The 21,733-nt window shown below is 36.4% G+C and overlaps 1 protein-coding gene across 7 annotated transcripts in view; it reads left to right on the top strand.

Moving 5' to 3' along the window:
- Positions 1 to 8,439: 8,439 nt before the first annotated feature.
- The window catches only part of magi1b (membrane associated guanylate kinase, WW and PDZ domain containing 1b), a 161,666-nt gene continuing 148,372 nt past the window's right edge, over positions 8,440 to 21,733 (top strand). For all 7 annotated transcript variants that reach the window (XM_067388262.1, XM_067388260.1, XM_067388259.1 and 4 more), the window contains exon 1: positions 8,440 to 9,226. In XM_067388262.1, the coding sequence (XP_067244363.1) occupies positions 8,929 to 9,226 (298 nt within the window). In that variant the 5' untranslated portion in view covers positions 8,440 to 8,928. The remainder of the gene's footprint in view (positions 9,227 to 21,733) is intronic.

Raw genomic sequence — 21,733 nt, 5'->3', positions numbered from 1 at the left:
TAGCTGGCTAATCCTTTATCCAGAATTAGCACTTATAATGGCTCTGTCTCTGTTGTACAGGAATACCTAATAAATGTGGGCCAGCAATTAGAGGTTATCTCCAAAAGTTACGTAAAAAGTTTATAGCTTATTCCCTTGAGGCAATCCGGACCTTAAATGGGTAATGAACAGAGCACCTAGCTCAGTTCATCTCAATTTTCATGTGGTAGGCCCTATTGCATATTATAATGACACTGTAGGTCCAGGAATTTTTGAAAGCCTGGAATACCGTGTGCAGATATCTCGGATATCTTTCGTCTTTCCTTCGCTCAACTATTTATAAAAGCTATCAAACATACTGTCCTGTTTTTATTTCACTGCTCCTTAGAGCCAGTACAACCCATTTTGACCTTTAGTTGCTATATACAGTATGTCAGGAGCAATATCATCATTTCAAATGATAAAATCCAGATACAGAATCAATGAGCATGAGCGGAAACCCTCGGTGCATACAGTGCAGTCTTAAAGGTTTAGTTCACCCAAAAATGAAAATTATGTCATTAATGACTCACCCTCATGTCGTTCCAAACCCGTAAGACCTCCGTTCATCTTCGGAACACAGTTTAAGATATTTTAGATTTAATCCGAGAGCTTTCTGTCCCGCCATTGAAAATGTATGTACGGTAGACTGTCCATGTCCAGAAAGGTAATAAAAACATCATCAAAGTAGTCCATGTGACATCAGTGGGTTAGTTAGAAGTGTTTGAAGCATCGAAAATACATTTTGGTCTAAAAATAACAAAAACTATGACTTTATTCAGTATTGTCTTCTCTTTCGGAATCCTTTCCATTGACTTGATTCCATTGAATCTTTTCATCTGTCGGCGTTGGTAATGCACTTTTACGTCACCTTGATTGTTTTTGGCGATTAGGACATTCGCGACATTTCGACGCATGGAAAATACATTTTGGTCCAAAAATAACAAAAATTACGACTTTATTCAGCATTGTATTCTCTTCCAGGTCTGTTGTCAATCCGCGTTCACGACTCCGCTTCTTCTTTCCTGTTTTACGTCGGTTGGCATCCAGCTTATTGGTGCATTACCGCCCCCTTCTGCTCCGGAGTGTGGTTCACGACTCCGCAGTGACGCTGCTGACATGTTATCCGGTGCGCCCGAGCTTCGTTTACAGTCTGAGGGAGACGCACGCTGTATTCAAGCTATTCTACATTGTTTGTATTTTGGTATTGCTATATTTTTTAAAATGGTGCGCAAGTGTGCATGTCGCGGATGTCCTAATCGCCAAAAACAACCACGGCGACGAAAAAGTGCAATACCAACGCCGACAGATGAAAGAATTCATTGGAATCAATTCTATGGAATCAATTCAATGGAAAGGATTCCGGAAGAGAATACAATGCTGAATAAATTCATAGTTTTTGTTATTTTTGGACCAAAATGTATTTTCGATGCTTCAAAAAATTCTAACTGACCTACTGATGTCACATGGACTACTTTGATGATGTTTTTATTACCTCTCTGGACATGGACAGTCTACCGTACATACATTTTCAATGGAGGGACAGAAAGCTCTCTGACTAAAATATCTTAAACTGTGTTCCGAAGATGAACGGAGGTCTTACGGGTGTGGAACGACATGAGGGTGAGTCATTAATGACATAATTTTAATTTTTGGGTGAACTAACCCTTTAAGGGAAGGCCTTTACTTTACAAACTGGACACCAAGGTCACTCTTATAAGATTATTTGTTAAGTCTTCCCTAAACAATTTACTGTTTTGTTTTAACCAAATCACCTTTGGTGTTTAATATAGAACAGGGGTGTGGAACGTTGATCCTTGAGGGCCATTGTCCTGCAGAATTTAGCTCCAACCCTGAAAAAAACACTCACCTGCCTGTAACTTTAGTAATCCTGAAAACTTTGATTAGCTTCAGGTGTGTTTAATTAGGGTTGGAGCTAAACTCTGTAGGACAATGGCCCTCCAGGATCAACGTTCCACACCCCTGATATAGAATAATGAATCTGCCACTAGGGGCAGCAGTGTGGATAGTAAGTGATCTGACCTTTGATCAGAGTTACTTTTTTGATCTTGGGTTTCTTTTCCACAAATGTGCTTCATTATAGATACATTTACTTCAGTGGGAACTATATATTATATATACTGTAGAAGGACCTCTTAAAATCTCCTATACCCCTTTATAAGGTTGCAAAATGCACATTTAAGGGTGCAGAGTTCTCTTCTTGCATAATCACATTCAGCATATTGTGTCTAACTCGAGACCCAGTCAAGGTTATGTGCTGACTGTAATTCACTCACCCACTCATGCTCCAAAAAAAAAGAAGAAAAGAATCAAAAATGCAGTGTAATTTGTAGGTAATGTTGTTTTTGAAACTGACCACACCAGAATGGAGCTCATCCTTCCACATCACTTTCAAAGCATTCCTACAGTCTCAGAGGAAGCTGACACTGGAACCATATAAAGAGATACTGGGGCCAAGCAGCATGGTATGTTTTGGAGCAGTTCCAGGTTCTACAGGAGCTTTCTGCTTACATAGACACTCACATACTGTATAGACATACTACACACAGAAAAGTGCAGGAGGCGCTCTTATAAAGCTGCAGTTCACTGAATCTGTCCAAGAAGCCCCACAAAGTGGGTGGTGAGGAGCCAAAGCTGAATAGAAGCATTGATATAAGCAGATATACACTTAAAGGGACAGTTCACCCAAAGATTTAAACCAATCTTTAAAGAAAAAAACATAATAGGGGTACTTAAATTCTGTGTATATTTACATGCACAGGAACAAATTTCACCTGTTCATTAAATGTCATTGATATTGATGACAAAAAGTACAAAGCAAAACATCAAAATGGGAGAATGAATACATGAATACATGAATAAAAACCTGAGTTGATTATCAAAGAACTATGGTGAATAGAAAATGTCACATGACGTATACACAATAATGAGAGATATATACATAATAAGCCACAATAACTCACACACAAAATATTTTCTCGTTATCTGTGCACATAAAAACACTCTTAGGGTCAAAAGACTAAGCAAGGTCACAAAGTTCCCATCCAGGCATTTACTATTCCTCTTCAAACAGTCAGACAAGGACAGCAGTTCAATTAAAACAGAACAAAAGCCTTTTATTCGTCTTGTATGTATTGCTTATCAAGGCTCATTCCAATGTCCATCCATGCTTCGAGTGACAGTTTATTTAGAATACCATGCACATCACTGTGAAGGGACCATTTGGGTTTAATAGAGAGGTTTTCCCTGCACCTCTTTTCATCTAGTAGCCAACGAATTCCAATAAGGTTTTTAATGACTTTCAAAGAAGAATTTACAGTGAAGCATTTCAAGCTAATCCAAAAATCAAACTGGACTTAAAAAAAAAAAATGATTCTTTTAATCCACCCACTGAAGAGTTTTAAGGGATCAAATTCTGACCAAAGGATGTTTGAAGGGTTTTATGGTACTTTCCAGCAATTGGATAGCACTCAGAGTGCATTCATGTTAAGCTAATGAACAGGATTGCAGCCATCAGAAATAGAAAGACAAAGGATAAGACAAGAGTGAGGCTAACATCACTGAATTAATGCATTTGCTTGGAGACTATCACATTAATGTTCCCTTATATTATTTAAATTCACCATATTACATTTCATGGAAAATAAGCAATTGGCTTAATTTTCACATCTTGTGTTCAGGCCCTCAAGATACAGTACTGAGATGGTATATAACCACGTATGAAATAATAACTGACAATAATCATTATTGCCTGTTTCTGGTTTCAAAACATGTTAAAATATTTTATTTAAATTACTCATTTGCAGTTGTTTTTTGTATTTGCTGTGCTGGCTGATATAGTTGATATGGCAGCTATAGTGGTGTGGATTCAGCATCATTCAACATGATACCAGTGTCATTGAGTATTAGCAGTCAGCCATTATTAATTTATTCAGTGAGCAAAAGTATCCATTAAAAGGTGAGATACTGAGATAAAGAAACTGTATTTATCAGATTGTGTGATCTCAACATGAGGTGACCCGCTCCGTGTAAAATAAAACCATTTAGACCAATGATATGGCAAGATTCTGTAGTGTTAGTGTGTACACAATTTTATAGATATTTGAGTCATTGATGAATAAGGTTTTTAAAAATGTAAAAAAAACAAAAACATTTTTAGTAGACTTTTTTTTAGTAGAAGTTTTATTAAGCTTTAACAATGAGATTATGTGTTTTTTATAATCAATTAACACAGATTTGGTAATTTTTTACAAGGTTTACAACATTTGTCAAAAAAGTCATTCGGTTTAACCAAAATTTCAGTTTTACCAAATGACTTTTGGTTATACCGAATGACAATATTTAAAAAAAATGCTGATATCAGACTGATATCTAGCTAGCTAGCAAAAGTACAATCAAACATTTTATATTTAGTACAAGTTTTTAAAATGTTACAACATTTTCCATGTTTTATAGCGGTTGTACCGAATGACCTGATGTTTTGCGACATGCGTATGAACAAGTGAAAATATAAATTTTTCAAATAGTTAAAAGAGAGTTAATTTGCTTCACGACCATGTGGTCCTTTGCAGGTGTCTGAATGATGTCACATCCTGTCACATGATACTAACCGCATGACTTGATCCAAAATGGTCCCTTTATATTGGTTACTCCGAATGACATCAATGAAATAAATTTTTTAGGACATTCTTTCTCATAAAAAAGCACAACTTAATTTTAATACCATGTTGATATATGATATTATAAAATCATGCCAGAATTAAAAAAAAATATATATATACATTTATTGCATTTTAAGATGTTTTAATCACAAATTAAATGGCTGTATTGGCCTTTGGACGGTTGAACCGAATGACCTTTTGACACTTCAAAATCTTTAAAATACCTTTATATGTAGCAAAATATTATTAAAACCTTTTGGATTCGATAAAAGAGATCTATACCACCTTACTTTGGATATCATATAAAAAATACAAAAAAATGACCCGTCATTGACCCATTTATAAAAAGTGCAATTCATCTATTTAGGGGTTAAAACTTTGTAATGAGAAATCAGATCAATCAGTGTGCCTTTAATAGTATCAAACACATGCAAAGAGGTTTGATCACGGTCTTGATTTCATCATAAGCTAAAATCTTGAATCAGGCCTGATAAAACAGCTTGTTCAGCTCTACATTAGTCAAAAAATATATACTTATTTATGTCCTTGCATATTATTTATGAGAGGTTTTCTGAGTCAGGGGAAAGGAGATTACACAAAAATCGGTATGTCACAGTTTTATGTTTTTTCCCTTCTTTATCTCACTCTCTCTCTGCAAAAAGAGGTCAATAGGCCACATGGTATTATAGATCAGGACATACTGCTCGCAATGCCAAAAACTTAAGCAATGAACAGCGCTGAACTAGTGAACATCATGGCATATGCTACAAAATCTGCATACGCTATACGCAAGTTTCTTATCTTATGGTTTGTGTAAAGCTTAAAGTTCAACCAAAAATGATGCACTTATCAAGCAAACACAGCTGAGTTTCTGTTTACCATATTTGATGTACTCTATATACAGTATGTGTGTTTATCAATGTTCATATATAAAAGGTTTTAATTAAAAGCTTGAATTACAATGTTCATCATATAAAGTGTCTTTTCAGAAGACTTGGAGTAAACTGCTCGATTCATTTTTGATTACTTTTACAGTGTCTGAACTTATTGAAACCTAAAAATGTTGGTTGCATGGAATATCAGTAGATGGACAAAAATGAAGAGAAAATATTAAAATATCTTCATTTGTGTTCTGAAAATGAACAAAAATCAGTGAGTAAATGATGAGAGCTGTCTAATGAAATGATCAGGGGAAAAAAAAAAAGAGAAATATTTGACAAGGTTTAAACCGATAGTTCACCCAAAAATGCAATCTCTCCAGCAGAATTTCTTTGTTTTTCTGTACACAAGATATTTGGAAGAATGTTTGTAACCGAGCAGATCTCGCCCCCCATTGACTACCATATTAGAAAAAATAAAAAATACTTTGGTATTCATCTGCTCAATTACAAACATTCTTCCAAATATCTTCCTTTGTGTACAGCAGAACAAAGAAATTTATACAGGTTTGGAACAACTTGAGGGTGAGAATGACAGAATTTTCACAGAGAAGATGACAGATTTTTCATTTTTGGCTGAACTATCCCTTTAAATGAACATTAAAGTTCATGGTTTTCAATGAACATGAAAGTAAAAGAGACAAGTTTATTGCAAAGCCAGTAAAAGAGATTTATTGTGTCCATGAGTGGGTTGCAGAATGAAAATGCTTGTCACTTTTTATGCTTCTAATTACACAGAAATTAAACTGAATAGTCTTTTTTTCTGAGAGTACAATGACCTTCATCAGTGTCATCATCCAGTCAGACAAGATTTCATTTCATAAACATATTATCAGACATAATACATCCATATATATCCATTAGGTTTGATAGCAATGCTTGCCACTAACCATTTACAATAAGTACAATTACAATCTATATTAATAGTCATGAGTATGCTTTAATATGTCAAATACAATTTGAGACTAAAAAGAATAAACATGCAGAAACCTAATTTGAAATTTCATCACAGTCTGTTAAAATACAATGGGACTGTGTGGTGAAGTAATACTGCATATGCAATGTTCTGTAGGTCAGGTGCTTTGTGGTAGAAGGCCAGTGGTGAGAAAGTCATGCCCTCTCTCAGGTTGTAGAGGATTTGACTGGCAAAATGAGAGAGACGTTGCTAAGCTGCACACTCAAATATACAACTCTACTTCCACATCAGGTGAATTCCATATACCTCACTTGCTTTCAGAATCAGGAAGTCTCAATACGGCACTGAAGCACTTTTAACATGCAAGCAAACTGAGGTTTCGGTCTCAGCTGCTGACATCAATGAGAGGGACATCAGGTTTTAGCCAAACCTTTGGAGCCAAACAACATTTAGTAACAACTTCAAATTTGCTCATGATTATTTCAGGAGTGAAATCGGGTTAGACGCGTTACATCATCATTCAAAGATCCCAGATGCAGCAGGCATGAACGCAGCGTGGGTCTGATAGCTCCGCTGATGATTGGAAGAGAAGTTGCACGGTTTAAGCTTAAAAGCACTCTGTTTCCTGTCCCATCCAGGCCAATGGTTGGCGTCTCCAGGGAGAAGGAGTACTTTGAATGTTATTTTTAGGATCAGAGAGCTCATTTGCTTTTCCCAAGGTGAACAGCGAAGCCCATCTGATCCCGACGACGGCCCTTCACGTGTCAGGCTGTAACACGCTGTCAGACAAACACATGCAGGAAAAATATACTGACTATTGACATAGACGAGAAAGGGACAGAGGTGAGAGTGTGATTGAAAAGGGACTTTCATTTGTAGAAACATACATTTAGAATGGTTCATCACGATAATAATAACATTGACAATAATACTTAAGGATGACTTTGATCAGTTTTGAATATCTATTCCTCATTAACTTGCTATCTACCCACTGCTTCACTATGAATAACGAGAAAAAAACAAAACAGAAACAAATACATAGAACATTATAAAATGAATTAAATTATGATATATAACATTTATTATAGCCTATATAATATTAACTGGCTAGGCTATAAGATACAGCTTTACATTTTGACAGTAATTCCAGTGAAAATCTTAAATCCAATGATACATTTGTAAAAATGACTGCTAATGCTACATCTGGTAAAATCAAATGACCATTTATGTTACAATGTTCTTTAAATCTTACATTTGTGATAGTTAGGCTACATAAATACGCAGACACTATAAACAGTGTTTTGGAAAACATGGCACAATTCTTTTTGGACAACAGACATGATAGGCAGGCTGAACCTGATTAACAGGGATTCATATGGGATGAACCCTTACGCGGCTAAATTTCTACACAAACCAGCTCTCTGGGCAAACCGACAAAACTGGTCATGCAAGAGTAGCCTACTTCCTGTCTTTGTAAACAGCAAGTCTTAAACATAACAAAGACAAAACTACGTTTGAAAATCTTTCATGATTTATGGCTAAGGCCCAGTACTTTGATTCTGGAGATGTTATCAATTCAGCTCATTACAATTAACCAGTTTTAGGCGCTGATTATAGCCTTGAATGCAGTCCAGGTGCGAATATTTATACATGTTTATGTTTGCATTTATTTATTGCAGCACTTGGACGATTTATAATGTGAGAGACATTTAATCAAGAGTTCACAGAAATCGGCTTAGGTTCGTAAATATAATTCCTTCGTACACGGGCTTTAGGACCTGGTGACAGGCGCAGAGAGAATTCCCTTCAAGAGTCCAAAGGGAAATAGTGCGCATGCGCGCACGTTACGTTCGCTCCATCCCTACTCGCGAGCAGGCAGAACAGGATGAAATGTATCAAAACAGACGTCAACGCTGTACCTGTTTAAAGGAGCCGTGAACCGTTCACCAACAGTCCGTGTGCCAAGGAAAGCTGCGGAAATTGTAGTTAGAAGTGTTTTAGAAAATATTAAACTATTTTGAAAACCGCTTAAGACTTAAAAAAGTGTAGTTAAAGAGGTTTATGAAATTAAAACACAAGCAGATGAGCGCAACCAAGAGGATTAAAGGGCAAATATGTTAAGAAGATGAGGAAAACAATACAGGCTAATTAGGGAAGCGTTCGGACGGGGAATTTCATTGATTGAACAGCCGGACAATGGCTTGATTTTGTTTTTTCTTTCTTTTTTGGGCTAAGAAGAAGCTGCATTCATGACCGAGGGGACGGAAAAGAAACTTTACCGCGTGTGCGTGGGATATTTCATTCTATGAAACTATTTCGTTTTCTCGTCTGTCAGCGGAACCACCTGTTTCTGGACGGATTTTATTGATTCATCATGTCCAAAGTGGTACAGAAAAAGAATCACTGGACCACCAAAGTTAACGAGTGCACGGTCTCTAAGGACGCGCGTGGCGAGCTGAACGTGCAGCTGCTTGGCGGTGCGGAGAATGGTGAGTTCGCCTATATCGGACACGTTAACGGGAATGCCGTACAGTACAGAAATGGGAAAGTGTCCGAAGGGGAATTGGTGCTGGAAGTGGAGACGCTCTCTGTCTCTGGATTGCCGCTATATGATGTGCTGACAGTGATCAAGAACTGCAAGGGACCTATTAGATTGAAAACTGTGAGGCAAGGTAAGTGCTTCGGTCCTTTTTTTTTTTCCCAACATGTGATGTATTTCCTGTAAACAAATCAAGGAATTATTGTCTAATAACTAATACGTAGAACCAATTTTTAATTGGTTATTTCTTTTTGAAAGCATACAAAATCATTACACTGCAACAATAATAACAACATAATATAATGTTATACATTTTTTTTATTTAGTACAAATATTTATTTGCAGTAGCATGGTTGTTGCTAAAATTCACTGGCCAAGACCAAATTTTTATGGGTCAATTGAAAGGACCTTGATTGTGCCTCCCTAAGGCACTGAGCAGCAGCAGCAGCAGTGTTTTTTTTATTTTTTATTTATGCCATTACATTTATGCATTGTTGCATATTTATTTTTATCATTGTTTTCAACTTTATGTATTGCGTTTCTCACTTGAGAATGAACCATTTCTATTCTTATGCATTTTGCCCCAGTTTACATTCAAATAAGTGTAACTTGACAAAAATGATTTTACAGAAGGTCAGAAACACCCTTTGTAGACACACTTTGATACGTTTAAAGATCGACTCACTGAATAAAATCACATGTGATTCCCTTTTTCACATTTCTAAGCCCAATCGTCATTTATTTCACTTTAATCCTTTATGAGGAGATGATGAGTGAGCCGTAATTCCCAGGTAAAGTCACTACAGACTGTCCATTGTGCTGAAGCTGTGGTGACTCCCCACAGGGCTCTGCCTCATCACATGGTTTGAGTTATGCTGCTCTCTATGCTTCTGCCTATTTCACCAAATGACTTCAGACAATATCAGGAAACCAGCCAATCAACTCGGACTGCATTCCCAGAGCACCACTGGGCCCAGCTCCAGCTCTCTCTCTCTCATACACTCCTCATATACATTCTGGTGTTGAGTTTCACTGTTTATAATCTATCATGCTGTCTGGGAATTCTTTGTTGTAACCAGCCTTAATTATGAAAATGTTTTTTGGCAACACATGCCATCTGTGTTTCTGTGAATTTGTGAACAAAAAACATTTTTTTTTTGTCTCAACAAGCTGATGATCTCAAACTCTCCCATTCTTCAGACTTGTAGGATGAATAATTGATATGAAATGCATTAAGCTGAGCTTGAAGTGCTTTTTTTTTTTTTTTTTTTTTTTTTTTGTGTGGATCAAGCCTCTGTATGCTCTTGTTCATACAAGCACCTGTGGGTCTTCACAGCGGTCATATGGCCTTGTTCATTTGTGTGGGCCATACTGTGTCTAATCATGAGCACACAGCCCATCCATAACCTTCAGCACAGTTAATGCAGCACACAACAAATTCACTCATTAATCTTCATTGATTTTTACATTAAGACTCTCAGTCCTGTAGTGACCTCACTAACAGTCTGTGCCCTGCCAGCTCTCTCTGGTGGTAATATGTAATAGGAATACCTTTCAACGCTGTTGTATTGATTGATGGTATAAGCCTCTTCAGCTGAGAAAACACTGTTATTGGTAATGCCAGCGAAGTTGAGCCAAAAGTTACATGGGATGGCAGTTATGGAAGTCTTCAAGTGAGGAAAATGTGAAAAAATTCATGGTTCACTCAATGACATCACTTGACACAATTTTTTTTTTGTGTACTATTTATTAATTTACTGAAAAATATGTTAAAATGCAATTCGCACATATGACTTGTCTTGATTAGATCTCTTCAAGCTTGCATTTCGGAATTATTAAAATATTTGAAACAGTTTTGTTCACCAAATTAAAGTAAAAAAAAAAAAATAGTAAATGATATCACAGTGTAGCAAATTAGCTCAAAAGGGAAATATTAATATTTATTAATTAATATATTTCATAATATATTCATATAATTATTCATAACTTGGGATTATCTTAATGTAGCTACATTACATTACAATCAATTAATCAGTTCGTCCTGTGAACACTTAGTATTGATTATTAATTCTAAGAAAAGGATATTTTTCATGGCCACAGAAAAATAATTCTTTCTTATAATTAATTAATTAATCAATACTGAGTGTTCACAGGATGAACTGATTGATTAATTGATTGCAATGTTAATGTAGCTACATCAAGTTAATCTGATTAACAGATCCAAATATTCATAATTAATATAAGTTATAAAGAACTATTATTTCCCTTTTGAGGTAATAGATCATTTGACATTTTTATGACAAGGCAAGGTTAGTTCAGGTTGTAAAATATCATGTGGTATGACTCTCCAAAAACATAATAATGCCATATTTGTATAATCACATGTGTTCAAGTTGTAAGGAAAATTATAACTTTTTGATTGTTACACCACATGACATTTTTAGAGTCATTTTTGAAACTGAAAATGGTATTGAAGTTTTTCAGGCCATACAAAACCAACAAATAGTACATTTTTAAAGTCCCCCTGTAGTCAATAAATGTAAAACTCATCTTTGTTCACAAAAATGACATATTTAATGTTTTTTTTTCTTTGAAAAAAATTTGTCATGCCTTAAAATAGCTTGAATGTAACTCTACATGCTTTCCTCATTTACTATGCGCAGTTCTATGAATATGCAAATGAGCCCCGCCTCCACTCACTCACACCAGCTCAGAGATCCACTCGTTGACGATCACACGTTGATCTGATTGGTTACAAGGTAGTTTGTGACGTCAGAAACACCAGCGATTTCAAACCGTGTTTTTGAGACTGTCTTTGGTTCACTGCAGTTTTAAGGAGAAAATACTGAGCAATGCTGTTGACATGAATTTGCACTTGGTTTTTCTTTGAAGCACATTAAAAACACCACATAGGCATATAAACAACATTAAAACTTGATTTTCACCACTTTAAGAATTCTCACATGTGTTTTAAACAATATTTTTCCCTTTCTTTTTTGTAGATACTCTTACATGCCATTGACCTTCATATTCAAGTTTTTGTTGGTCTGCAAATTAGTGCATACACTGTCCGTCCAGACTCCAGACAGGCTGTTGAGTTATCATGATACATTTCACAGTAGTACAATTTATCCTGTATCAGATTTCTCCCATGTCTGTGCTCATTCATTGTAAACAAATGCTGATCCTAGACCAGTTTCCCACTCTGAGCTGCTTTCTGAAGGGGTGGAATGACACACTGCTCTACATCCCTCTGTCTGGGAGCTTCTGTGTGGGATTTGACATCGGGCTGGATTAGGCTATGCCTGGGGAGAAAATGCATGCGTGTGTGTATTTAGCATGTTCACAGCTTCTGTTTGCACAGGGATCATGCTAATCTACCCTGAACCATTAGAGAGGGGACTGTGAAATACCATTAAGCCAGTGGTCAGAGGTTACCATGAAGGTATTTACTATCTGGATCACATCAGGCTGTCGAGGCTGTGCCTTACGTTCCACATCCATTTTTATTGTTTACACAGTCAAATTTCAGTCTTGCTGCATTTCACATATATCATACACAATTCCATTTCATATATACATATATTGTAGGTTTTTATATGGCCGGCTGATAGATTTACGGCAGTGTAAATTAGCTTAAGGGAGGGGTGGAGGCCTCAGTGGGTAGATTTCATGTGGAAGTGTTTATTTCCTTTTCCTGAGTTCAGTTTAAACATCTGTGTTCTTCAGGAGAAAGAGAGGAACCCACTCTGCTTCCTATCACAGTTGGTGAGCCGGAACAACTTAAAACAATAAGGAAAGCTACCCATTCTTTCAGTGCTTCAAAAAAGGAAGGAACAATAAAGGAGTGAATGAATAACCAAATGATCTCAACCGCACATTTGTGCATCCACCTATGATTATGCAACCGCAATTTGTGTACATTACTATTAAGGCAGGGGTTCCCAATCCTGTTCCTGGAGATTTGCCTTCCAGCCCTGATCAAACACAACCGAACCAGCTAATTAAGGGCTGCATCTGAAAACTTAGGCAGTTGACTTGTTGCCTCGCTTGCCTAAGGCAATGACTCTGTAGGCAGCGTTTGCGCACAAAGGTACCTCACGAAACTGATTTCGGACAGACTTCTGTGTAGTGTTTTCAAAAGTACCGACCGCGATACCAAGTCTGTACTGAAATTTAAAAAATGTGAGGCTTTCAGTGCTGTTGAGCGGTTTCGTAAACGCCTCTGATTGGCATTTGCGCTCATCAGATATGTCTGTGATTGGCTACAATGATCAACGCACGGGAGTGTTTGAAAGCACACAGAAGTGTTTAAATTTGAAAGCGTTTTGGAAGCAGGAAAACACTTTCAGTTTCAAACACTTCTGTGTGCTTTCAAATGCACCCATGTGTATCTGTCTCAGCGCTCAGTGAAGAGCGTCTTTGATGTCCATTTATAACATGTTTTTGAAGCATTGATCATTGTAGCCAATCACGGATATATCTGATGATCGCGTGAACACATTGGCCACTCAGGTTTTTACGGAATCCGCTCAACAGCGCTCAAGGCGTCACATTTTTAAAATGTCAGATTGGTATCACGGTCAGTACTTTTGAAAACACTACTTCTGAGGCGGCATACCAGTTTAGTGATCTACAGCAAAATAGAGCGAGCTTTGGTGAGAACTAAACAAATATATAATTACTACAGTAGTCATTTCTTGCCAGATATGACATCAGAACTGAAAATGGTGGTCAAAAATATACATTTACACACAAACTGACCAGAAACTGCAACATTCAGATGCCATTTGCCAATGATGCCAATTTCTTTTTCTAGCTCAGCTGTTATTTTGTAATATGCTGCTTTCAAAAATTAATCAGATGAAGGTATCTCAGGAGACAGGAAGTATAGCTAACAATACTCCTGCTTTCTGTAAAAAAAAAAAAGTTTTAAAACAAGCAGCTTTGTTATAATTGCAGTGTTGGACAATGAGGGACCTTCAAGACAAAAAGGTTGAGAAGCATTGATTTGGCTAAAGCAGCTTATTAGCAGCTGTGAATCAGGTACTGACTGAAGAGTTCTGTCTTTATATGGTATTTAAAGGTAGAGAGAGATCCAGCTCTTCTGATATAGTTCAGATCATGCCATTATTGAGCAATCGTGAATTTGAACTCCATGTACACAATGCTTTGATAGGAAAGGTCTGATTTTCTTGATGCTGTGGAGCACAAATTTGTATGACTGGGTGTCTTTTTGTTTTTTTGATGTGGTCAGTTAAGTTCATTGACCTGGATACCAATATCATTGACAAGCCTAGCTGAATGTTAAAGGTGCCCAAGAACATGTTTTCAAAAGATGTAATATAAGTCTTAGGTGTCCCCTGAATGTGAAGTTTCAGCTCAAAATACCCCATAGTTTTGTTTTTTTTTTAATTTTTTTAACTGCCTATTTTGGGGCATCATTATAAATGCGCTGATTTATGCAGCGCGGCCCCTTTAAATCTCGTGCTCTCTGCCCACGGAGCTCGTGCTTGCCTTAAACAGCTATAAACAAAGTTCACTCAGCTAATATAACCCTCAAAATAGATCTTTACAAAGTGTTCCTCATGCAACATGTCTAATCGCGTAAGTATTGTATTTATTTGGATGTTTACTTTTGATTCTGCATGAGTTTGATTGTGCTCCGTGGCTAACGGCTAATGCTACACTGTTGGAGAGATTTATAACGAATGAAGTTGTGTTTATGAATTATACAGACTGCAAGTGTTTAAAAAATGAAAATAACGACAATAAAATAAAATTAAATAATACAATAAAATTGTCTCCGTGAATACAGTAAGAAACGATTGTAACTTTAACCACATTTAACAGTACATTACCAACATGCTAACGAAACATTTAGAAAGACAATTTACAAATATCACTAAAAATATCATGTAATTATGGATCATGTCAGTTATTATTGCTCCATCTGCCATTTTTTCGCTGTTGTTCTTGCTTGCTTACCTAGTCTGATGATTCAGCTGTGCACAGACCCAAACGTTAATGCCTGCCCTTGTCTAATGCCTTTCATAATGTTGGGAACATGGGCTGGCATATGCAAATATTGGGGGTGTACACCCCGACCGTAATTATTCAACTATGCCGAGGTAAATTCAATTTTTGAATCTAGGGCACCTTTAAAACATGCTAAACAAAAATCTTTATATAAATCAACAGGGGCTTGGCCTCCTGCTCACTTAGTCATGGACGTTTTTATAAGTGGTAAGTAAGGGGAATTGGTTACACTAGTGTTTGAACAGAATGACCATTCCAGGGCAAAAGCTCTTTTTCCCCCCCCTCAAGCTATGTGTATCCACAGGGAGAGCTTCCTTCCAACTGGGCTAATGGGGTCTTGTGACTGACCTGTGGAGGATGCCGTAAAGAATTTCCTATTTGCAGATCAAACTAGATTTTACTGTATCCGTATCAGAGAGCATTATTTATAAGGACACACATACTCATGTGAGGTGGCTGTTTATCTGAGTTCTCCCCCTCTGCTATTAGACTCACAAAACAAAAACTTTCTTGTTTGCTGCTTGAAAAGCCGACCCACGTTGTGTCATGATTGACATGGAGCAAATTGTGTTGTTAATTGTGTAATTGTGACTTTCTTGTGACATTGTTTCATGTAATTCTGACAGTTTCTACAATTGCGACTTTATATCACACAATTGTGACATTATATATTGCACAATTCCAACTTTATTTTTTTTAGAATTTTTATTAAAATTGCACTTTTTATCATTTTATCATTATCATTTTTTTTTTAGAATTGTGACTATTTTTCACGATATGACTTTAATTCTGTAATTGCATGGTTTTTCATAGTTAAAAAGTTATCTTGCAATTGACTTATCTCACTATTACAGCTTTACGTCTCATAATTGTGACTTTATATCTCACAGTTGTGATGTTTTTTTCTCTGGGCTATATCTTTAAATTTCAAAAGACACCTCACAATTACAGCATTATTTTTAAACTTTTTAATCGCACAATGAACGGTTTTATTCTGTTGTTTCTTTCCTGTTGTATGTGTGTTTGAGTGTTGGAGGTTATAGTGATTACTTGCATTCATCTGAACAACCCCGGTTACCAAAGAGATGAGCAAACATTCAGCTGAATGTCAGATACTCGGGGCTGGTGTGTGCTCAGTGATGTGTCAACAGCTTACCTGTCTCAATAGAGGTTTCTGGGGAAGGCTTGGGGTGGCTCTTAGATAAAACTCTTTGGTCTTTGTTTTGCCTGTCACTTTTCTTAAGATATCACATTTAAATACTCAAACATATAAAACCTGTGAAATCTGATATCTCTTTTCTCCCATTCTTATTATCTTGTTATCTGGTCTCTTTCTCTGTGTTCGGCTGTTGTTTTTCTCTGTTTAATCTGAGCTTAAATACAACTTTTATTGTTAAAACAATCATTGCAATCCTTTTTGTAATGCTTTTTTGTCACCTTTCAGTCAGTGATGCTGCCCCACATGTTTCATAACATCACAGTCAAGGCATCCAACAAGCCATGCAAGTTTGGTTAGTACTTATGAAAGATTTTAGAGTTGTTTTTTTCCCCATTAGTAAGGCACTTAAGATTCACAATCTGTCTCTTTCGGCCAGAGAAGATCAACTAGTCACACAAGAACTGAAAGAAAGTGAAAGATGTGATTTCTGAATCAGCAGATGCTTTGAAAGGCAAACAAGCTTGTGGTGAGTGATGGCTGTTAGAACATTGCGCTTTTGCCGGATGGCGGAATAAATCAGCATCCGTCAGTTGTGAATCAGTTTCAAAAGATGTGTATGGGTTCCATCAGTTTAGACAAGGCAGATTTATAGCTGAAATATGGCCCATCTTGCAGTCATTATGACAAATGAAACTTTTAAGGATGGGAATTGTAAGAATTTAATGATTCTGACTTGACGAATGAATGATTTTTTTTGAGAAAGAAAGAATACACATTTTTCATTGCATTTAACATCTTGATTCCTAACCCTGCTCTGAATCATAAACTACAGACTTGGACATTGATGAAAGTTGGAAAAAACCTGGAGAATATCTCCTTTAGATAATATTATTCCAAGTGACATCTGTGAGAGACTAAGGTTAGCACAGAAAAACACGATTTGATAGTTTCTCCTGCAGGGAGAAACATTGCAGAAACATACTTGCGCACATCAGATGTTCTGATCACCCATGCATAGCCACAGCTTTGCAGTCGTTGCCCTCTTTTCTCGATGATTTTCAGAGCAGTCTCTCACACAAGCACTAAATTGAACTTAACCTCGGGATAATCCTGACCTGGTACGAATCGTCAGCGGTTCCCTATATTCCAGAAGTCGCCAATTAGTGTTTTGTGGCTCACTCAGCCAAATTTTCTTTGTCTGGCTTTAATGTAAAGTTTATATTAGTGAATTATTTCTTAGAAAATGCGATTGCTTTGACATTTACAATAAGTATTCCTGCAGTACACATTGCTTATAGCATACATGCCATATTGGCTACTGAAACTGTGTTAGATTTGATTGTCTGGACTATGCTGGGAAAGAAATGTATAGACTGGACCTTTCCAAACCTTAATCAAATACCCCTGCTATATTCAGTTGGATTATGCTTCATCATCCCAGGGTCTCTGGAGAGGTTGCTGTGTGTCCAGCACGATGTGTTTTTCCAGCACTGTTCCGTTCAGCCGAAGCCCAGGGGTCTGAATACACAGATCTCATTAAAGAAGAGGCCTTTTCTTTCTCTGCTTCTTCTCGTACGGCCTTATTACTGAAAGAGAGACAGCAAGAAAAAGAGTATGGGGTGTCTCGCAGAGAGTTCGGAGGGGGTCAGACTAGTTCAAGAGGATTTAGACAGGCTTTTATTGTCAACAATAGCAGACAGACAACACACTGCCACCCCGGTGTCCGATATGGTCGGTGGCTGCCTATGGATCCTCCTTTGGTGCCTTCTTTTTCTTCTTTTTTTTGTACTTTTTATGTAAGAGAGCCTAATCACTTGCTCTTTTCAAGTACGTTTTATTCCAAAATGCATTATTCCAGATATTTAAAATGTAAATTAATGCAACCTATGTATGCTTTAAAAGGATAGTTCACCCAAAAATGAAAATTGTGTCATCATTTACTCACCCTCAAGTTGTTCCAAACCTGTATGAATTTCTTTGTTCTGATGAACACAAAGTAAGATATTCTGAAGAATGTTTGTAACAAAACAGATCTACCTTAGTAGGAAAAAAATACTATGGGGGGCGAGATCTGCTTGGTTACAAACATTCTTCCAAATATCTTTCTTTGTGTACAGAAGAGCAAAGAAATTTATACAGGTTTGGAACAACCTGAAGGTTATTAAATGATGGCAGAATTTTCATTTTTGGGTGAACTATCCCTTTAAGATTTGTTCTCTAATTTTCTGTAGACATTCCAAAAATTATCAAAATATCTCCTCGGGGTTAATCAGAATAGTGTGTCTTGATGCAATGTTGATGAATGTTATGTGGATTTCAAAATCTTCCTTTATAGCTTTATACAATCAGTACACTATTCTCAAAATTAGGAACTGCTGTGTCTGGCAGTAACTAAAACTATTAAAAAACTTGCTTGAAAAGGAATTTGTTTCAGAGACAGAGACTAATGTTTCAACAGGAGGTACTTAAACACCCACCCAACCACATACAAACCCACCCGTGGAAGGATGCACCCCACTTTCGGAAGGGAAAACAGATCAAGCAATTAAATGTAATAACCATGTGCTAGTATTTACAAAAGGAAGTGGGAATCTCTCCCACAACAAACCCTCCCGGAACACTCCGCCTCCGATATAAATAACTTTTTTTGTCTGCACATTTCAGTTATTAAATACAAAAAAATCCAGCTGTGATCGCTTCTTTTCCCGCTTGTCAGTTATTGTGTTTTTAATTCATCTCTCACACAGTAACACGCCGTTCTTGCTTTTCAAACAAATCAGATCTTCAGTTTGAATTGCGAAAGCCTCCATCTGCAAAATAACCAGCGTGATTCGAAACACTTGTGGTGCTGAATGTAATGACTGGAGCGTGTCGATGTCTAAACCATCCTGATGCCTTTTGTTAGCATGTTTATGATGGGACGGAGGAGGGAGGTGTGTTTGACAGTACGCAGCTGTGGAGGTGAGGCTGCCATATGTTTACAGTAGGATTTATCCTGACAGCGAGGGCCACTGTACGCGACATCTGCTGTCGTTGTCACCATCTTTGTTTTCAATGAAATGACAGACATGTGCGGTCTTGTACTAATTTATTAGGTTGGATTGTTTGCAGTTTTTTTTTTTCCCCTTTGTTTGTGTCTTTTATTGCTGTGTGTGAGTGTGAGAATGAGAGTCGTACCTCTCATCAACACCTTTTTAATTGCTTTCTTTCACTGTTCATCTTCATTAATTAGTCTTTACATGCTGTTCCGTTGTGTCTCTGGCTGTCTCTCTTGCCATGGTAACTGAAGTCATGGTGTTGTGATTTGAGTGGCGTTTATGTGACCGTGTGAGCACAGTGCCGTCCCAGTTGACAGGGTCAGAGGCACACACACACACACACACACACACACACACACATACATGCACACATTGTCTGTTGAGATCCATCATACTCTGCCTGCAGTAAGTCAACAGGGTAATTTCTCTCTCTTCTTTGCTATACTCACACACTCAATGGTTCAATGTCATATTTTATGTGTTCATTTAATTTTAATTTCATGGCTTAAAAATTAGTAATTCTATACTACAGTGACGGGATTTAACACGGTGCAGTTGTTTATAATTTAAGTAACCAATAACCCTAACCATTTTGGATAATCTGGTGCATTAAATATTTATTTAATTTTTTATTTTGGAACTTAATAGATGCAGACTAAAAGATAAGACTTTCTAAAAAAAATTAATAAAATAAACATGCTTGGCAAGATAACATAACATTTTTTTAAAACAAAGAATCAAATGATAATTCATGTAAAAAAAAAAATTCTGATTGGATACAAATGTGGCTAACAAAACTAACAACACTTCTGCGATATAAGCACTCCCACTCCCAATCTGGTGAATTAAATATCTTTAATGTTTAATTTTATTTTATTTTATTTTATTTTATTTTATTTTATTTTATTTTTTATTTTATTTTATTTTATTTTATTTTATTTTATTTTATTTTTTATTTTATTTTTTATTTTATTTTATTTTATTTTATTTTATTTTATTTTATTTTATTTTATTTTATTTTATTTTATTTTATTTTATTTTATTTTATTTTATTTTATTTTATTTTATTTTATTTTATTTTATTTTATTTTTTATTTTATTTTATTTTATTTTATTTTATTTTATTTTATTTTATTTTAAATAACATATAATATAAACAGCCTTCCCTTTAGCCCCCCCCCCAACCCTCCACGCCCCCAAACTTTAAAGAAAACATAATCATAATCAGGCTGACAGACAAACCTTAAAGTCGAATGAAAACTCAGAGGTCCAAAAACAAACAAAACAAATATACATTATATAAGAACGAATAAATAAAATATCACCTATAGCACCAAACTGAAACATACCTGACTCACCGTCAATAATTTTTTCTCATATTATATGAGAAAGGAACATGAGTTTGTCATTGTCAGAGAGAAGTGAGCTTTCTGTCTTGCTCGCAGTGAAGCGGACCTTTGTGAAGATGGTGTGGACGTGGAAGTTAAGTTAAACGTCATGCAGTAAGTGCGATACTAATTGAACAAACACTAGAATATGTGGCTAATATTAGCGCACATTTAGGCCGCTCTGTAGAACTAGGTTAACATTAGATCGGCCATGTAAAGAAGGGCTGGGTGTTATTGATTCTCGAATCTCGATTCACCATACAATGATTCTGGATCGATTCTAATATTTTCTCTCGAATCGATCCTGAACTTAGTTTTAACAGCAGGTGGCGCTCTAGGCTAGTTTTTAACGGCACACTCAAATACTCATGAAGAAGAGTGCCGGAGAGCGCTTGTGCAGTCATGTAGGTGGATAAATATACTTGCACCTAGGCTCAGAATGCGAGATTAATGCAAGCACCGCTCATTGTGAACACCTTTGTAATTCACTTCAACCTTTTCGAACTTTATGAATGATTAATTTAGGTTTAAGTGGTGTGTGTAAAGGAACTGGAAGCAGGCAGAGTACAGGTGTTTCTAAAGCAAGTAGTGCCATCTGCTGTTAAAAACTAAGCTCAGAATCGATTCAAGAGAGAATCGCGATACATTGGAAAATACCAGAATCGCTCCAGATTCTTTGTGTTGCAAATCGAGAATCGTTGTATTGTCCCAGCCCTAATGTTAAGTGACTACTGCATGTTTTAAATAAGTCATGTTTGAGGTCGCACATCACCTTTTTGTGGTCATTCTTTACCCTCTTGTAATGTTCCAACTAGAGGTGGGCATAGATTAATTTTTTTAATCTAGATTAATCTAGATTAATTTTGGAATTAATCTAGATTAATCTAGATTAAAATGGCTCATTTGAATTCTGCCGAAGACATTCAGAATATGTGAGATACCCAAATTGTCCCTGCGTCCCAATGTCCATACTATCCATCCTAAATAGTATGTGAGATTAAAATAAGTGTGTGCCA

The sequence above is a fragment of the Chanodichthys erythropterus genome, chromosome 6, assembly GCF_024489055.1.
Source record: "Chanodichthys erythropterus isolate Z2021 chromosome 6, ASM2448905v1, whole genome shotgun sequence".
NCBI classification, from domain to species: Eukaryota; Metazoa; Chordata; class Actinopteri; order Cypriniformes; family Xenocyprididae; genus Chanodichthys; species Chanodichthys erythropterus.
Note: the sequence above shows the minus strand (reverse complement) of the source record. Positions and strands in the feature narration are given on the sequence as shown.